Below are 19,647 nucleotides of genomic sequence, written 5' to 3' on the forward strand. Positions count from 1 at the left end.
AACCAATCACGTCCCGCTTCGGAAGTAGCACAGCCAATCAGCGGACGAGAGGAAGAGACGGAGGTCCAGCCATAATAAACAGGCCCTTGTTGCATGTGGAAGCTGGCGCCATTACGGCTACACGATACTGTAAAAGACAGTGACAGTCTATGGAGATCTTGAGCCGGAATGGAGAGCGAGGGGCCCCACTTACCCAGAGCTATTACGCGAACATGCCATCCAATTAGCACCTGCCATTGAAGTGAGTCCCTAGCCTGAAAGGAGAGCCATGATTCGCTGTCCAATCGTTTTTCAAATCGAAGAAAAATGCACAGTAACAAGGACTGTCAAACATTATACAATGTACAGTATAGAAATATATTATACAGTTTACAAAGTTTATAGTTTGTTGTTACAGTGCATTGAAATACGTTTTTTTTACTTATGAAAGATAAAGTGTAAAGTTTAATTTCGCAGCCCATAGGCCTATCATGAGAATAGTTCATAAATATATATTTTTTTCATAATGATTCAGTCAGAATGCGTTTTATTTTATTTTTTTATTTTTTATTTTGTAGGATACTTTATCATAAAAAAATCAGTTTCTCACCATTAAGTTCAACATCTAGCAAATCTGTAGAAATGTTAAGTGACATATTTTTGTTGTTGTTGTTTTTTAAGAACAATGGCATTTTGCCTAAATGTCAGGACAGGTGAGGATGTCATATGTTTAAAATGTTATAATTTATTCATTTCAGTTGCTATTGGCCAAAAACGATATATATATTTGTATACCTTTTCCATCTTTGGGCAGAGCGTGCCCCACTATTTGGTCATGTGTATCTCTTTTTTCTCTCTTCTAGTCAACAGATTATTTTGCAGATGTTAAGGTATGTGCCTAAACATCAATTAACATTCTGAGAAATATTCATGGTAAAACAAAGTGTGACATTTAGCCCCGGCCTTTATTATTAAAACATTAGGTAACATAATTGAATAAGCTCTAAACAATTCATGTAGGGTACATTTTACATGCATTTTTCCTTTCTTTCTTTCTTTTTTTAAGAGTAGGTTTGTTTGTGTGACTGGAAAACTTAATCAAGTTAACTTGAGCAGTTTAGAGTCTACAGCTGTACATTCCACACCTTTGACCTCAACTCTTATGTGTTTGCATAAGGATAAATGCTTCATCTCAGCAGGATCTCACACTCACAGCACTGGCAGTGTACTGAAGCATGCAGGTGTTTATTTGGGATGCTCTGTTTAAGCATTAAATCAACCATGGGTCCACTGAAATGCAGAATCTTTGATTCATTCTCAACAATTATAACGTGGTAGTGGACCTTATAGACCTTGTTTAATCTACTTTCAAAATGATTTGGTACATCGGTGTTACATTATGATGCATAAATATGTAATTGTTGCAATTTCCTGGAATTTAACGAAGACATTAAAGTTTGAAACTAAACCAAATTGATTAGCTGTAGAATCTTCCAGACAGAATGAATGCAGTAGGCTATAGGCCTACGTGTCTAATTATCCACTGGAAATATTTTAAACAGAATAATTAATCTCCTGCTCAGGTCCAAAATAAACATGGTGTCCTCCTTTAAGTGCAGGCCTAGTTCTTATGGATGTGTGGGACGTGCTCTACATCGAGTCCGCGAGGATACTAACATTCCCAGAACTGAATCAGGCCTCATTGATTTGGACATTTTCCCCACTGAAAATTAAATGTAGCAGCTGCAATGTCTTAATCAATAATGGCAAGGCATCATCCACAATGCCTTACATCTTTTCATTTAAAATGCTGTGCTGAATTTGCTCGTGCACACATGTAATCTACATAAATAAATCACCCAGTTGGTATTGGTCTGGTTAGAATCCTGAAAACGTAGCTTTTCATGAAAGCAACGACATGATTTGTTCAAATTAAATTGAGCTTTGAATATAATTAAAGGGACAATGTGTACTTTTTAATGTATTTTATTATTTATAGGTCCACTGAGGCTTCCATGTAGTTCCGCCATCTTGAAAAACTATAATAGCAGAGAGGGACAAAAAGTACTAGGCCAACGCGTTTCCACAGCGCATTTTCGTTCAGAGCCAGCGGCAGAAGCAGAGGAGCAGAGCAGTGAGAGGCGCTTGTCACTGCCCCGGCAAGTTTAAAAGGCTGCATTGCAAATCCTCGTCGCCAGAAAAGTCTAAAATAGATCGTAAAAGGAAACGTGACCGGAGATTACAAAAAACACGAGTTAATGTCGGGATAGCTTTTTCCAGGTGGATAGAGCTAAATGCAGGATAAAGATTTCAAAAGAGACGCTGAAGTTGCCTGCTTTCTTCTCGACAGGTAAGTCAGTGTTACAGTCTTAACAAACTTTTTTTCATTGTTTGGTTGTGTACTTTATTTTATAGACAGATGAACATTTATAGTTAAAAGTTGATGATGATATCTAACAATGCACGCACTTCAGAAAATATAACGAATAAAGAAGGCATAACTACTTATTACAATAGTTCATGTTTTTCACAGTCAGTTTTCACAAAGGAGCATTTGACGAAGTGCTATTAGAAGACATCCTGTCATAGCTTTTTGGTACATAATGGCTACCGTAGATGCAACGCGCATTTGAAAAAGCGAGGCGCTGGAGAACACAATTCGTTTGAATGCAAAATACATTTTCACCGCTAGATGGGAGAAATTCCTACACATTGTCCCTTTAATGCAAGATTTTAATTATAATCTATTATGATAATGCCCATATTCTGCATCTTGTCTTAGTCATCTTCCTCAGCTCTTCATCTTTTCATCAGGCAGTGTATTGCACATGAAAACTTCCAGAGATTTGATTCATTCTCGACCACAACGTGCATGAATTAATTGAATATCTGTCTGTTCAACAATTCATCCATGACCCTGAAAGCTTCACAGTACAATATATTTGTGTTATATATTAATATATTAAGTTAACACTGTAAAATAGAAAGAAATTCAGCTAATTTTCATATCATTTTATTTGTTGTATCTCTTCAAAATCAGACTTTATTGTCAATGCAAACGAATAGATCTAAACAAGACACTAAAAATCAAGTTCATTTCATAATATGCTGCTAGAAAGAGTCTGTTCTCAGCTGCCTGGAACTATGTGGTTTTCCATAACCATTGGATTATCATGAATATTTATGGTTGAGAGTACAGCATATGAGCGCTGATAAACTGAATTAAAGGACATATAGTGGAACCTTGCTTATTATTACTATACAGATGAAGATATATCAATTTCTTAGGCTGCATGCTGCTATTAACATTGTCAACTCAGTTATCGGCTACATTTATGAATGAAACATGTCCAGCTTTCACAGCAAAAAAGCTTTTCCTGATATATTTCTTTTGTAATACACTTCACGACTATAAACGTAGAGATCGACGAACGCATGGTTGTTCCTAAGTGAACGCATCTCAGCCTGAAATAACTTTTAGGCTGGCAGGTTATTAATGAAGTAATGAAGGAGGGAGATAAGAAGCGTTTTGTCACACCAGCAGGAGTGATATTACCCAGCATCCATATACTGTAGGATGCTGTACAATTCAAAAGTAGCTTAAATTTGACTCGCTGTTGGGCTCCCAACCAAATATAAATTCCAAATCGCAATAGGCCTATGTGTGATTTTTTCAGGGAGTGATTTAAAGTGTAATATTTGCTTTTATTGTAATGGAATCCAAAATATATGTACTGAGACAATAGTTTAACAGGGCATTTATTTCCTGATAGCACTAATATGCTGACGGATATGTATTTTCATTTAAAATATTATGTCTGTAAACCATTCTGTAAAGTGTAAGGACATTCAGTGGATGCCTTAAGACATTTATGATATGTGATTTTGCTTTTTAATGATGCACTAACAGACATATGTGTGCTTGGTTTTATGCTTTTAATTTGGCATTTGTGGTTTAAATAAACCACATTATGTACGCACCATGGTTAAATGCATTAAACTGCCTTTAAGTGCAAAAAGCAAGCTTTTGTGTCCATGGGTTTTGATAAGAGCTTCACAACCCATTTTGGACATTCTGCATGCATAAGATATCTGATGTTTGCACATGCCAAGAAAATGTCTTCCTGTGTGCGTTTGCAAGCACAATGCAACAAACAGCTTCACCCATAGATAGAGTTTTTTTTATTGTATTCTGACGAAATTGTCCATTCTGTCCAAAAAAATAAATAAATATGGTGCAAGTATTTTGTAATTATATACTATTAATACAAAGAGGTAACGAGTTGTATGCTTATAGTAATAGTAAGCTTAGTTCAGCTTATGTTTTACTGAGGTCTTAGACATTATACGGACACCTACTAGCACGGATGCAAAGTTGTCCGATGCCATTGTAGAAATACTCTGTTAATAGGTATATTTTTGGGTGCATGGTTCCTTTATTCTGCATAATACATAATTAAAAAAACTTTTTGTTACTGAGTGCAAGGTTTGACATATTGACTGAGATAAGAGTGCAAAACAGTGCCTGATGATGTCATCAATATGGCCCATAATTTGCTACACCACACATGATCAATAATTCAATAACATGCATTTTTCAGTTTGATCAGCTATCAGACACATATAGAGATTCGAATAACTGATGAAAGAATAAAGGATGCAATAGAAAAACATCATTGCACTTTTGACCATATGCCGTACTAAGCTTGTACCCACATAAATCTAATGTGGACACTGATTCAGCCTTATTCTCTTACTTCAAGGATTTAGTGAATGGTCGAGGATAACCCAGACGTGTGGATCTGCACAGAGAATCGGTGTCCTAATTAGGCCCTGGCATTGACAGTGAGCACTGCTTGGGGCACTGCGGAGGGGAAGCTGCAGGAATGTAGTGCTGAACAACTCCAGGCAGAATGTAAGTGGAGCAGAAAACAGATGGTCCTGAGCATGCGAAAGAAAACACAGAGAAGCACAGTAGATATAATCGTCGATATAATATAAGTTGGTGCATCATGAATAGGGATGGAAATGGCAAATAATATAATGGTTTTGGTTCCGTTTCCTCTTAACAGTTAGTTCATTAACGGTTCCACTGATCATCCTTTAAGTACTCGTAAAGAAAAAATCTTTGGAAAAAAGAAAAGCAATTTCATATTTTCAATAACAAATACATTTAATTCTTGCAAAATGTGTTTACACAGGCATTTTATAGTCTTTATATAGCAGTGCTCTGAAAATGTGTGCTACCTTCTCAGGATGTGCAGTTAAAACTATCACAGTGTGAAAAAACAAAGGCAGCACATCTTGTCAGGGGAATAATAACTAATCAGTCTTTTTATTAAGCCCCAAACTCTATTCATAACTTTCAAACCATGTGAATGCAGTCCAATAATTGGCATTGCACCACTCAACAAAACAAACAATATATGTACATACTAACATATTTCATTAAATGTCAAATCTTATAATGTGCATCTTTAACTACATGTTGTCATAAATAGCAACCAGCTACTAATTTATGTCTTGCAGTTAGTTGACAGCTGTGTGTGTGTGTGTGTGTGTGTGTGTGTGTGTGTGTGTGTGTGTGTGTGTGTGTGTGTGTGTGAGTGTTTGACCGACTAAAAAGAACCGACTCTTAAGAGTCATGCATTCAAGAATGGTACTACACTGGTTGCGTTGTGTGTTTTTATTTACGAAAAAGAACTGCCAGTTGCTCTGGAGTCGGAATACACTGATCGCGCTGTTTGTTTTTTATTCACTAAAAAGAATTGCCTCAAAAGAGTAATTCATTCTGTCATCGAACTGTACTGGTTGTGATGTAGTTTCAGTAGTACTGCAGCACCAGTAACTGTTAAGAGAACCGAACATTGTTTGGTTTGGGTATTGTTTTTAAAATTAAAACCAGTTCTGATTCTGAATAAGAACCAGATCAGTTCTTGTTTCCCAATGTGTTCGATCAGCACCACAGTTCAACTGATAAACCTCAGTTATTAAGATTTTAGGAAAAACTGTTAATAAACTGATGACTAGCCAGTGTGTCCATATATTTGCTGTAATCTGTCCTGAGCTACAGAAAAGTAAGAGGACACCCAAACACAACTCCTCAGCTTGTTGAACATTTAATTTAAAAGCCAGTGGCGTTAATAAGAAGTTGGTCCTCCATTTGCTGCTATAACCGCCAACATTCTCATGGGACAGATTTTCACTAGAAGTTGGAGCGGCACCTGGGATTTCATCCTAACCCACTGAGGTCAGGCACTGACGTCGGGGACCCAGTTTCTTGTTTTATGGCTTGTACATGTTCTTTTGACCAACTATAGTACATGTAAGCCGTTCAAACATAAAGATTACAAAGCGGAACAAAAGAACATAATTCATACATGGCTTTAAGAAATGAAGAAAAAAGACCACATGAGGAATGTCATGGAAGTATGTAATTGATTTTTTTTTTAATTATATGCATGTAAATTATTCATGATTGGATTTAATGAATCCAATACTCTAGGTACAAGTTTTAATTGCAAAATCAGGTTGTATAATGAAAAAATGTCACCGTTCATGCAGCTCCAGTCACAGAAGCCTTCAGGCCTTCTTTCAGAGGGAAACGCTGCATTCTCGCCACACTGTGTTTAGGCTGGTGAGAGACTGAAGCATTGTTGATCAGCCTGCGTCAGAGAGAAAGAGAGCTTGACTTTAGTCCCAGAAGCGTAGAACAGAGCCTACAAAGAAATCAGTGACTGACCTCATACTCAGAGAGTCAGCTCTATTTAAAGCACTAGGAATCTTTCTGCTGTCTATTTTTACACTTCTGTCTTGGGCATATTTCTGATGGGGGACGGGGGGAGGAGACTGAAATCACTGCCTTTTGTGACAATTCTATCACTTTGGAGGAAGCACGCTTTGCTTTTATTAGACGTGTCAATCACGGTCCAAATATGCAGTGCTGTTTTGACGCAAGTAGGTTTGTGTGATGTTTAATGGTATTATTAGAAACTAAGAAAGACTGAAGCGTTATGTTCCACTTTTATCATCTGCAGATCTTCACAGGAGATGCTGGGACACGTCAGACCCCCTGGGGGCTTCGTACCTTCATCATTAATGTATTTCATTGTGGATTTTCCCTATAGGCATTAGAATCAAGATCATACTGGCCTTTTTTTCCTACACAGCCATTTTTGTTCTGCATATTTAATGCCTATGTATACGTATAGAGTGCAAAAAACACCATTTATTCTCATGTATTTAATGTTTAATTTTTAATCATTTTTTTTATAAAGTTATTTATATTTTGGCCCATAATTTTTGGCCCCATTCTCTGTAGTAATTTGACAAAATACAAAAACTCCCTTCAAATGTGATTTAATTTTAAAGCAACACAATTCACTTCATTTCATCCTGTCAGTTTTACACAGCTGTTCTTATTATCTTTAAATTTCAAGAATACTTAAGTCTGACAGTGGTAACGAGTCTGACCATGAAATGAATAATGAATTGAATATAAAGTTATCATATTATATAATGTAATGAGATCATGTTTATTAGCTATATTTCTTGTTACCAAAGTTCATCCAATATTTTCCAAATAGATTGTAGCATGATTGAAAAATAATTATTTCTGTTTGAATATATAGCGGAATGTTTTTGCATACGCTGAGAGGGATTTCTGAACGTAAGCCTGTTTGTCTTCCATTAATCATCTTGTAGTCCACTTTTCACTCTTGATGGTGGCTAATGTAGGCTACTTATCTCGCACTACTTTATGATGGGCAACAGTGACATCTAGTGGTGCAGATCTAAATTGCTTCGGAGGCGGAGGATTTCTCATAACAAATGCACACACCAAGAACATTGAACTCGAGGCAGTTGCTAAAATTGTGTGGTTTCTAAATTTAGAGTTCATCAAACAATAACTAAGTGTGTAGACAAATAAGAAATAGCCAATTCAAATAACCACCGATGTTTTATTTAGTTTTCATCCCGATGCCCTCATAAACCTCCTCCAGCATTCTCTTCCCTTGACTCACCTTTACACCAGTGCCATTTCAGAGACGCCTGAGGGGTGCGGGGACTTCCCTGGGAAAACACAGGTTGCGTCGGTCCTGTTTATGATGCTATAATAACAGTAAGTCAGGGTTATAAAAATGACGACGGAAGTACAAAGTGGGGTGTGCTGCTGTAAGTCCAAGGAGCAGGAATGCTTATGGCTTGAGTATTAAAGGAATATTCCGAGTTCAAGAGCATTGGCGGCGGCATTACGATTAGGCCTACCACAAAAATAATTTAGTCCCTTTTCAAGGTTACGGTGATGCATTTACAATGGAAGTAAATGGAGCCATATGTATGTAAACGCAGAAATTGTTAGTAAGCAATTTTATCAAAATTAAAATCATTTTTACATAGGTTTACGCGATTGGCCCCATTCACTTCCACTGTAAGTGCTCACTGTATGTATGATTTTTTTTTAGGTAATCAACATTATTGGCCACAGATTCTGTTTAAGCGTAGCTTGTACCAGAATATTCATTTTCTTTTAGCAGGAAAAACATTTAAGTCAAATTACACTGTAGTGTAGACTAATTCAAAAGAAGACTAAGAGAACAAGAACTTTTTCAACAAGTTTATTAGCAGTGACAAAGATTCTTGAGACAAAATGTAAACCCCTCTTCATGACCACTAGGAAATTCAGAGAGAGCAACATAAAATGACATATTAATTCAAACTTTTAACAGTCAAAACATGGCACAACTGAAGATTGTTGGGGGGTAATGGGGGTGTGGGGACGGGGGCAAAATAAAAGCAAGAGTTTTTCATGTTCTGATGTGATTCCATTTAATATATCGCTTAACACAGGCACCCTGAACTTGAAAAGTTCGCAATATTACCTTTGCATATAATTGAGCGCATGAATGAAGACAAATACACATGCTTGCACACGAACACACATATGCATCCACACGCATGAGTTGAGTTGTCAGGACAGGACAAGAATCATTCATACATCAAGAAAACACATGAAATTTGAATATGCCAACGATGCATTTTCTTGGTACAGATTTTGCAATCAAACACACCATTTAAAGATCACTGTACCTCTCTCCCATCCGTACGTTCCATCATTGCTTTAAACACTAAGGGGCACCATTTAAGATTTATGTAAATAATTTATATTGCAATTATATCATTTGTGGAGTAGTAAGTGCTTATTTTTGAGGAAATGAAGCTAATGTGCAACCCCCCAAAATATAAACTTCGTTCTGTTTGCATTCTGTGCATAGAACCTCTATATGTGCATTTGACCCCTAAAGTTGAGTTTTGAAAAACAAAGACCAGGTTAAGTTCATTCTGCTGAGAGCATTTACAAAGATGTAACCGAGTTAAGGGTTAAGTTCACCCAAAATGAGAATCATGCCATTATTTACTCACCCTCAGGGTGTTCCAAACCTATTTAAACTGGTTTTGTCTATATAATGAAAGTCAGTGGGGTCCAAAACAGCACTGTGCCCCATTGAATTTCACTCAATGAGACCTTAATCTTGCAGGTTTGGAACAACATAAAGTTGAGCAAATGACGACAGAATCTTCATTTTTATGTGAACAATCCCTTTAATGGGAAAACAGGGATACTGGGACAATGTGTTCACAGAGGTATTTCATAATTAACTTAATCTAATAACAGATGGTTATAAATTATGCTTACATCAGTAACTCCTTAAGCAAATCCCTTGGATACAAAAAAAAAAGTAAGAAAAAGAAAAATGCTCTACGTGAGCCGTTTAAAGACAAAATTTAGCTAACTACAATAAAACTCAAGTGAATCAATAAAGAGATGTGCATCTAAAAAGCCAAGAAACAAGCTAATTATCAATCGCATGATTTCTCTACATTGCACAAAGCTTTTAAGTGTAATCCAAAAGGAATTAGAGAAGATGAAGCAGAATTTAATAACCTTACATCTGTTTCGAGTTCTTTCTCCCAATATCTTTTGAACTAAGACACTGAACAGGCTTCAGACACCTCAAGAACAGAAACAGATTAAGAACTATTGCAAAACATCCCACGTTTCGTGAAGAAGACGGACCACATTGGAAACCCTTACATGCTGCATTTAAAACCTGAAAACTCTTGCAAAGGAAACACATACAGATACGTAGTGTGGTTGACTTCTTCCATGTGTACTTAAATCTGTTCACCTGGCAGTGTTTCATGGTCATGTACAGAAAACATGGATGCCAAATGATACCTGTAAATATGCAAACATTGGCTTTCAGTCAAAAATTAAACCCTTCAAAAGGTTAGTTTAAAAAAAAACAGCTGGTACAAACATGGGACGTTCTTTTCGTTTTTGGCAATAACACTGTTGGTGCGTTTTTTTTTTTTGTTAGATGGAAGAACACTGCCCTAATTCTACCTGAGTGTCTTTTTATTTTCTTTCCTTTTTCACTTTTTTTTTTTTTTTTTTTTTTTTAATTTTGTTTCGTATACATTTCTTTTGAGATTGTGGACCGACAGTCCTTAGGTAGAGGTTAAAGTTAGTAGCCTATGATTAATAAGAATTTCAAATATGTACTGATATGTCAATGTTTAAGGAAATACAATTCAAGAACATAATACATAAAGTGCTACTGATTCTTACGTATAAATCAATGAATCTGCGAAATGATAAAGCAGAGGATAGACTTTAAGTTTAGAATGCATTTTCTGACATTAGAAACAGAAACATTTACACAACAGCAGAATTCCTGTCAACAGCGGTTCTATTGATGAGGCTCATATGGGTTGTAGCAAACTTAACCAATAAGCATGGAAAAAAAGGAACAAATTAAAACAACAGAAATTAAAAGCATAAAAGTGTGATTGTGGTGCTCAATAAAAAAGCTAGGGGCTTCTAGTCTCTCAAGCAAAAATATAAAAAGTCCAGATCGTTTGCTCTCTATTTCAAAGAGCAGCTCTACAGAACTAAACCAAAACGAAAATATCCGTAATGTACCTTATTAGCATTAAAGTTAAAGCAACTGTGTGGTGTGGCACATCTTATCGATTAGTTGTGGGTTCTAACTGCTACTTAAAAAAATAAAAACATAAAACACTCGAGAGAAAAGAGTATAGCATGATCTCTGCCCTCCGTTTACACACTCTCACACAACGAGCAAGAGACTCGAACGGCTGTCAGGTGACAGAAGCGTGAAGAGACGACAATAAGACTATTAAACGATAGCACTTTGAACTCTTCCAAAAGAGGACACACAGAGCAGCATACTGCACATGCACACTACAGGGCGTACGGTTTCCCAATCCGCGTGTACCTCATAACCTGCCCTTGGAGTTTTTAAGTATTTCAATGAAAAGTATAAGGAGGAAGAAAACAAACAAAAGAAATGGAGATGCGTCACGAACAGGACTGACCCAATCTTGTCCAGCAATTAAATTAAGACAATTAATTAATCCCAAAGGCTTGAACTAACTGCCCCCCACACATTAACATATGGAGCTTGATTCCCCTGAATCTAAAAAAACAAACAAAAAAACAACGTAGTTCCTCTGGCTACAGTATGGAGAGCGACACTCTTCGGTTTTGTGCCCAAATGAATTCGATGTGACCACTTTCAGTCTACATGATTATTTGAATTCAAGAGGGGACACATGGTGACATGCTTTTCTCCAGGACGCTCTCTTTAGGTCCGTGAGTACTCAAATGAGAAGCTTCCGCCCAACCAAATGCCATGACAGGGTTATCATGAGTGTTTGACGTGTGAGTTGTATGTCCCCAAAGTCATTTAAATTGTCTTCAGCAACATATCCGCTAGACCGCATTAGAGTTGAGTTCCACAGCTCCCGTTCTAATATTCTAAAACCAGCTAACTGCGAACCCAGCGAACTGGGTTCCTCTGTGCTCAGCCTTGACTGTTAACGGGTAACAAGGTCCTTTCTAAACCATCTTAAGATTGGATTAGTTCTGATTCAGGATGTTCAGAGGCAGCAACCATGGTTCCTCAAGCACATCTTTTTGCAGCAGTGTTCATCTGAGATATAGTGTCCAGACACAGCTTCACTGAGCAGGTCCGTCCCATGACTCACTGTAGAGGACTACTCGATTTGGATCTACGGAAAAGTGAGAAAGGTGAGAGTTTGGAACTTTAAAAACCACAAACAAAATGATATGGAAAGATTTAAGGGATGTGAACAGATGGGCCACTGGGTTGCAATATCTAAATGCTGAATCATTTAAGGGTTTAATTACATGCTGATGAAAGAATTGTCTATAACCATGTCAACAAACACAAGAGGTAAATGGAAGCTTACCTTGTTTTTGCAAATTCAAAATATATTCCATTTCTGCAAAGAAGAGAAAGATGAAAGTTCAGTGTAAAAATAGATCTATCATTTTTATTTGACTTGAAAGAACTAAATAACTGAGCTGTGTCAACTCACACTAACAGGAAAGCTTCAAAATACTGCTATTTTGTTGCTTTATATAAACAGACAGATATAATATTTATATATATTTAGTCCCACGGTATCATTTTGTGTGCATGAGTAACAAGTAACATTCTAATTTGAGAAGGCCAAGTAACATACTCTTAAGATCTAGTCTAAACCAATTTATCTGCAGCACACTAACTGATAACACGCTTTTTTCCAATTTAAAGTCACAGTAACAGTAAACATTGCATTGACATGCATTTACATAATAGATAGGATTCATTTTCATTTCATGTTGACTTTAACAATCAGACAAACAAAAACAGAAGAAAAAAAATTTGTGACAAACAACTTTGCAATATTACAATGGCATAAACAAGTATCAGTACTAGTGAAATATAATAAATTAATGTTTTATCATTGTAGTCTAATGATTAGAAATTAAACAATTAAAAATCATTTCTGCATATTGGTTATCAGACATCCATCTCTAGTACACATTCACAATTAGCGTTGGGTAAGTTACTCTAAAAAGTAATTAATTACTAGCTTTTAATTACATCTTCAAAAAAAGTACTACACTACTTTCTAAATCCTACATTAACCTTGAGCAGTTGAACAGTATAGACATGAAACTACTCTTAATTATCTCAAATAAATGTAAAATTGCATAAATTATTCTTGACCTGACCAAAGCATTTAAAGGGAGCAAGTTACATTAAAGACATACATTTTATCTTTAAATGTTCAATTTTGATGTTTAATCCACTATTGTTTATAGAATTGTTCTAGTCTATACAGTATTTAATGCAGTTATATCAGAAGAAACTGTAATTGAAGGGTTAAGTTCACCCTTTTCAAAAATGAAAATTATCCCGTAATTTACTCACCCTCAAGCCACATCTATGTGTATATGACTTTCTTCTTTCAGCCATATATTAAAAAGATATCCTGCCTCTTCCAAGCTTTATAATGGGAGTGAATGGTAACTGAGATTTGGGAGCCCACAAAAGCACACCCATCCATCATAAAGGTAATCCATACGGCTTCCGGGGGTTAATAAAGTCCTTCTGAAGCAAAGCGATGCATTTTTGTAAGAACAATATCCATATTTAAAAACTAGAACCACTGGCTTCCGTACGCAAGTCGAGTTTCAGTCAAAGAGTAAACTCTGACCGACGTATGACGTATTGATGAACGTGGAAGCGCAGAGGACAGAGCAAAACACAATGAATTAGAAGTCTAAAACAAGACTTTTTAAAGAGAAATGTCAGAGGAGCTTGAGTTTGTTGCCCAGCCCTATTTGTTTGAACCACGAGAGTCATCTACCCTCTCGCTACTCCTACATCCTACGTCATACGCCAGAACTTGACTCTCTTGTGAATGCGCGGACGGACGAATGCGCGGATATATAATTATATTTTATAAAGTAATAAATATGGATATTTTTCTTATAAAAACACATCACTTCACTTCAGAAGGCCCTTATTAACCACCTGGAGCACTGCGAAATACTTTTATGATGGATCCGCTTTTTTGGGCTTTGATCTCAGTTACTATTAACTCCCATTATAAAGCCTGGAAAAGCCAGGATATTCTCATATAGAAGAAAGAAGAAAGTCATATACACCTATGATGGCTTGAGGGTGAGTAAATTATTGGATGATAGTAATCTCTTACTTTACTTTAAGGGAAAAGTAATTAAATTACATGAATTACTTAGTTATGCATTACACACAACACTGTTCATAATAAAGAATATACTTGTAATACAAGTGAAAGTACTCAGCAAGAGGATAAAATAGTGACTTACCTTTAGTGTGATAATATACAGCAGCTTTTAGATCAAATGATCCCCAACTAGACCTCCTGTCAAAGCCCTTAGTATGGCCCTGCTCCTTGGCCAAAGCCACCTTGGGTGCAGCTGGGGAGGTGGGAGGCAGCTCAGCACAAATGTCCTTAGAGGAAGAACAAAACACTATTGCACCATGAACCCCAGTCTCTTCTCTCTGAGCATCCAAGCTAAAGACAGGCATCTCAGGTACGGCCCTGCTTGCTGCCGTGGCACCGCCGCTCACACCTCGACTAAGATTCTGAGCGTTAGTCCGTTTATCTGGCTCGTGAGCCTTGGGGAAGGGTGGTTGATCCGGTCTCTGAGAGGTACTGGAGGTCTGAGTGGCCACTGTAGCAGGACAGCCTCCCTGAAAGCTCACCTCTACTGGCACGTCCTTTCCGTTCGAGCAGCACGCCACGCCCTCTGGTCCAGCGCTAGGCTCGTTGATAAAGGACAAGCCCCACTGATTCTGAAAAATGTCCCCCAGAGACTTCTGATTTGTCACAGCAGCAGGGGGATCAGCTTGGCGGCCACTAGGGAGTGAGAGTTGCATATTGGAGGGGGTGACGGGGTAAACAAACAGGCTGGGCTTCCTGGGCTCAGCCACAGAGGTGATGGAACTTCCGATGGCCGTAGTGCTGCTACCAGGGGGAGATGCTACATTCTCAGCGGCAACAGCTGCGGTCGCTAGCAGAGGACCAGAGCTGAAATGGGGGCCAGGCAGGGGACAGCCATTCCCTTCCCCCGGCAGAGGACCGTTGGTAAAGCTAGCAGAGGTGATGGTTTTCACCGCAGACATAGGGACCTGTGGTGGTCTCCCAGGCACCTGGGGAGCAGGAGTAAGAGCCTCCCCACCAGCTTGGGCAGTCTTATTGAGGTTCTCCTTCACTTTGCTTGCATAACTGATCTTAGGCACAATCTTAGCGCTACTATTGTCCACAGGAAAGACAGGCGGAGGCTTGAACAAGGTCCATGAGTCCTCTTTGGTGGAGGTAGTCACCTTAACCTTGCTGGAGCGATCCTCAAACCGTTTTCCAGCCGCTTTGCTGTCCAAGTTCTTGCGCTGAAGTTCAGCCACCGGCAGAGGAGGTGGGGTGGCGGAGGCAGGTGGATCCTTGGCTTTTGGGTGCGGCACGGCTTTTGAGCCGGCTCTGCCACTCTCCACCTGAGAGCCAGAGGCAGACTCCGGTGCCACAGCTACGTGGTCTTGTTTGCCGCCCTGCTGCATGGCTTTTCCCTGGGCAGGAGCAGTCACATTGTCCACGGATTTGCCATTCCTCTGGGCCCGGCGCTTCTTGGGAGTAGTGTATCCACTCTCGGAGCCACTGCCGTCATTGTCAGCCCCGGGTTTGCAAGGGTAGCCGTTGGTAAGTGATACAGAGTTGAGCGACACCACACCGTTCAGAGAAGCAAAAGCCTCTTTTTTGCCCTCAAGTGTGTTCAACTCTGAGGACTTGTCATTTTTGAAGTCCATTCTGTTTCTGCTAGTGTTTCTACTTTTTCTGTCCCCAGTTGAGTCAGTGGTGAAGGCCCGTCGAGTGGGCTTCTGTTTCAAGTTGATGTCTAGCAGGTTTCTGTCGCCATTGCCGTTTGCAGGGTGCAGGGAGCTGTCAGGGTTAAAGGAAATGGGAGTCACCTCTCCCTCCTTCAGAGTTCCATTTATTTTGCCATTTTCTGCACAGAGAAGAGAAAAAAAGCAATAAACAGGTGGAATGCAAACGGCACATTTGCATCAATTGATCTACAGAACCAACATTTTTGGCAAATATCCAGATCAGATCTAGGTCAAGTCTAGTCCATGTTTGCATAAGACCAAGGAATATTTAGACTAGGTATGTTCAGTTGAACCAAGCCAGGGTCAGGCAGATGACAAGCTCACTCCTGGAACGCACATTGGACAACCTTGCAGGGTATTCAGTGCACTTCCAATTAAAGCCAGTTTAAAATGACTCAACTGCTGGAATATCTGTGATTTGATAGCCATAAATCCCACATCTTCTGAACAGAGGTAGCTTACAAAATTAAACTGCTGCCAATAAATCGAAAACAGAGGTCAGTGGGTTTTAATCTGGGTCTGCATCAAATTTTTTTTCTCTCCAAAATGTACACACACACGAATATGTGGTTCATGGGGACTCTCCATAGGCATAATTGTTTTTATACTGTACAAACTGTATTCTATCCCCATACACTACTAAACCTACCAATCACAGAAAACTTTTGGCATTTTTTGAATGTCAAAAAACACAATTTAGTATGTTTTTTTTTTAAAGCCGTTTGGTTTACGAAGACACAGGAAGTGTCTTCATAAACCATGTTTAAGTTATACATGTCATTATACAAATTTTTGTCTTCAAACCATTTATAAAATTAAGTGCGCTCACACATACACACGGGGTTGATAATATTTATCTTACTTTCACCAAGGCTGCATTTCTCAGATCAAATATACAGTAAAAACAGTAATATTTAAAACATTATTATAATTTAATATAACTGTTTTATAAGCTGTAATTTATTCCTGTGATGGCAAAGCTGAATTTTCAGCATCTTTACTCCAAACTTCAGTCACACGATCCTTCAGAAATCATTCTAATATGCCGATTTGCGGCTCAAGAAACATTTTTAATTACCATAATGTTGAAAACATTTAAGTTCAAAAGAACAATATTTTTTAAATCTATTTTTGAAATAGAATCTTTTGTCTAAGCGCTATAAAAACATTTGGATTGAAACATAAGTGAATGTTCTGTAGAAAACAATTTACACAACATGACAATGAATGTACTACAATATAAGTTTTCACTCGCTATAATAATAAAATAAACAGGTATACATGGGGGGGGGGGGTCCTTAGCAACAGGATCATCATATTGGAGGTCCTTGGAATAAAAAAAATAGATGTTCTTTCTTTGTCAGGCAAGTGTATAGCAAGGTCTGCTTGAGTTCATGATTTTTGTGGAAACTATTTATGGCAGCCCTCAGAGGAACTTAAGACAGTAACAATACCATTCTGGGCTGGCAACCTGGTATACAGATTCAAATTAATTCAAACAGGAGAAAATATGTCTTTGTACAGTTTATGTAAACAAGTTGGATCAACAAGTTAGCAGGACAACACCCAAATGTTGTAATACATTAATGCGGTAAAAAGAGGTTTGAGATCTAAAACGGGTCTGCACGACATCTGTCCTTTTTGAGGCTGAAAATATGAGGCGTGAAGAGAGTAGTCCATGCAAGTGTGCTTTCATCGGCCGGCTCAAATCTGACATCGCCCTATTTTTAACCGGAGGTATGACGTGTCAAAATGGAGTACTCAGTCATTTGGGTAGTTCCCCAGCATTGGTGTACATGTCTTAAAATACCGAAATTAATGAAAAAACACTGAGCTGAATACACCTTAAATCCCGTTTACACATTTCATGCCTGACGTGAGCTCTCATTTGTATGGTAAAGTCACAGTAGTTGAGGTGGGTTGTTTAATCCCAACATACCAGTCAGCAACGTTTATACTCCATGAAATAATTTACTAAATTGTTTAGCTATGTTAATGGTTTGTTTTAAAGACCAATTTTACTCTGTTTAGATTGAACGACTTGACTATCTGTGCGTATTCGGTCAACAAACCGGCCAAGTCATCAGCTAGCTTAGCATGCTAAGTGGGCAGCCTGAGTGATTAGCCGCAGGTAGCTGTGATTGTTTATACGTTATAACGATTTTGTGAAGTGACAGCTGCAACGACATATTTCAAGAGGGGCTATACAACACACAAGGCGTTTTTATCCATCAAATATAAACAGTTTTGACGATGTGTAGCGGTGTACTCCTGTGAGACCTTTTACATGTCACAATAGCCAGCAGAACCTACCAAATGGCTTAATATCAAAAGTTAACCCAGCTAACGTTACGCTTGCGGTGCGTTTGAACACATAATATGCTCACAGCTACAGGTCACTGTGTACACAATACAGCTGTTTGTCACTTCGTTTGAAATCGAAAATATAAGGGTTCTAGAGTTGGCAGCCTTCGTCGCAAGGCGCCATGAGCTTTTCGAGACGTTGCATGCAGTCACACACAGGACAGGTTAAACAGGGTCAGAAAATGCACATTAATATAAAAATAACACAAATGTAATTATTTTATCAATATATGCTGTAAATATACATGCCTATGCGTTTAATGTATAGGATTTCCCGGTTGCATCTGTTTACACGTTTAGAACGTCTGTATTCGTACAGTTATAGAATGTTCCGACGCGTTCTATTTAGGCCACTCGGTGTCGAGTTCGAATCGGCGGTGAGCGCGAGCCCAGGCAGTCACTGCCAGGCCCACTCACATGACTGTCAAAGAGCAATAGGCCGCGTTTCGAGCTAAGCTGGCCAAACATACACCATTAATACTCACTCGGACTACAAAAGCTAACAGAGCTGACTACGTTTCCGGATTTGTATCACCGAAATATTCGGTTTTGTACGATAAACGGGCAGCGGTGAAGTTTGTGAGATTTGGCCGTCCATCATGGCGGACAGGAAATAACAGAACAAGCTTAAGCTACGAGCAGGAACATTCCACAGGAGCCGGTTCATGTTGCTGTGGCAGCACCAGGATAGAGCTAACAGGCTATTCTGGGTCTCTGATGGACACAATCCCTTTAAAACGGACCAAAATGAGAGGTATGTTTGCGAATGAATTAGAAGTCAGGGAAATGTGTAATGCGTGCTGAAAGACCGGTGCACAAGGTCAATGTCCCTTCACGCTAGTTAGCTTTGCGGCTAACCCTGGATGTAACTATTTAAAACAGTTCCGTCAGCAAAACATGCTCCGCGTTTGACTTAACTCAAGCTGTATTACTGTAAACAAACATACCACGACATGTATTTGAAGCTTGTCAGAGGAAAAACAATAAGCGTTGCTGGTCACCAACCTGTTTTCTTCGTCTGCGTTTTCTCGTTCTGGAACTGACTGTGGTTCTGATCATTGTTTAGCGATATGTTCGATCGATCAGGGTCGTTCTCTGCTCCATGACTGATATATACTCCGATTGCCCCGTCGCAGGGACGTTCCTCCATTTAACGCTAGCGCAAGTGACAGAATGTGCTCAACCGGTGCTCGGTGGACGAGGGGAGTTGAGACATTTGCACTGCCCAATCACAGCCTGCGTTTGGGGGTGCCAGTGAGAGGCGGGCGGTGTTTTGTGCGTCGCGATACAAGGCGTGGATGCTTCCCAGTCAAGGCCACAGGAAGCTGTCACGCAAACTCGTGCAATCACCCCAGAGCCATATAGAGATATCTATAGGTTCTGAATCACCCTAGTCAGTGCTGTGTCAGTTAGTCCTGTCTGTTGTACACTGTAGGGGAGTTTGATAATGTCTCGGAGTCGCATCTATTTGTTTAGTGCCCCTTTCTGCCAGTGG

The 19,647-nt window shown here is 38.7% G+C and overlaps 1 protein-coding gene across 1 annotated transcript; it reads right to left on the reverse strand.

The window, feature by feature from the left end:
- Window positions 1–8,791: 8,791 nt before the first annotated feature.
- On the reverse strand, window positions 8,792–19,444 carry nufip2 (nuclear FMR1 interacting protein 2). Its single transcript, XM_056271196.1, has 4 exons — window positions 19,158–19,444; window positions 14,213–15,907; window positions 12,280–12,312; window positions 8,792–12,078 (listed from the first exon to the last, which is right to left on the reverse strand). The coding sequence occupies exons 1-4, from the start codon at window positions 19,300–19,302 to the stop codon at window positions 12,026–12,028; spliced, it is 1,926 nt and encodes a 641-aa protein (XP_056127171.1). The 5' UTR covers window positions 19,303–19,444; the 3' UTR covers window positions 8,792–12,025.
- Between the last annotated feature and the right edge of the window lie 203 nt (window positions 19,445–19,647).

This window comes from Rhinichthys klamathensis, unplaced genomic scaffold (assembly GCF_029890125.1).
Source record: "Rhinichthys klamathensis goyatoka isolate OS25496 unplaced genomic scaffold, OSU_Roscu_1.1 h1tg000311l_1, whole genome shotgun sequence".
Taxonomy (NCBI): Eukaryota; Metazoa; Chordata; class Actinopteri; order Cypriniformes; family Leuciscidae; genus Rhinichthys; species Rhinichthys klamathensis.

Bases quoted from the DNA above. Each gene is read 5' to 3' on its own strand.
- nufip2 (XM_056271196.1), bottom strand. From the start codon at position 19,302: ATGGAGGAACGTCCCTGCGACGGGGCAATCGGAGTATATATCAGTCAT. The intron at 15,908-19,157 runs GTTGGTGACCAG...TTCTCTGTGCAG, and splicing joins AACGCAGACGAAGAAAACAG to AAAATGGCAAAATAAATGGA. The intron at 12,079-12,279 runs GTAAGCTTCCAT...ACTTTTCCGTAG, and splicing joins TTTGAATTTGCAAAAACAAG to ATCCAAATCGAGTAGTCCTC.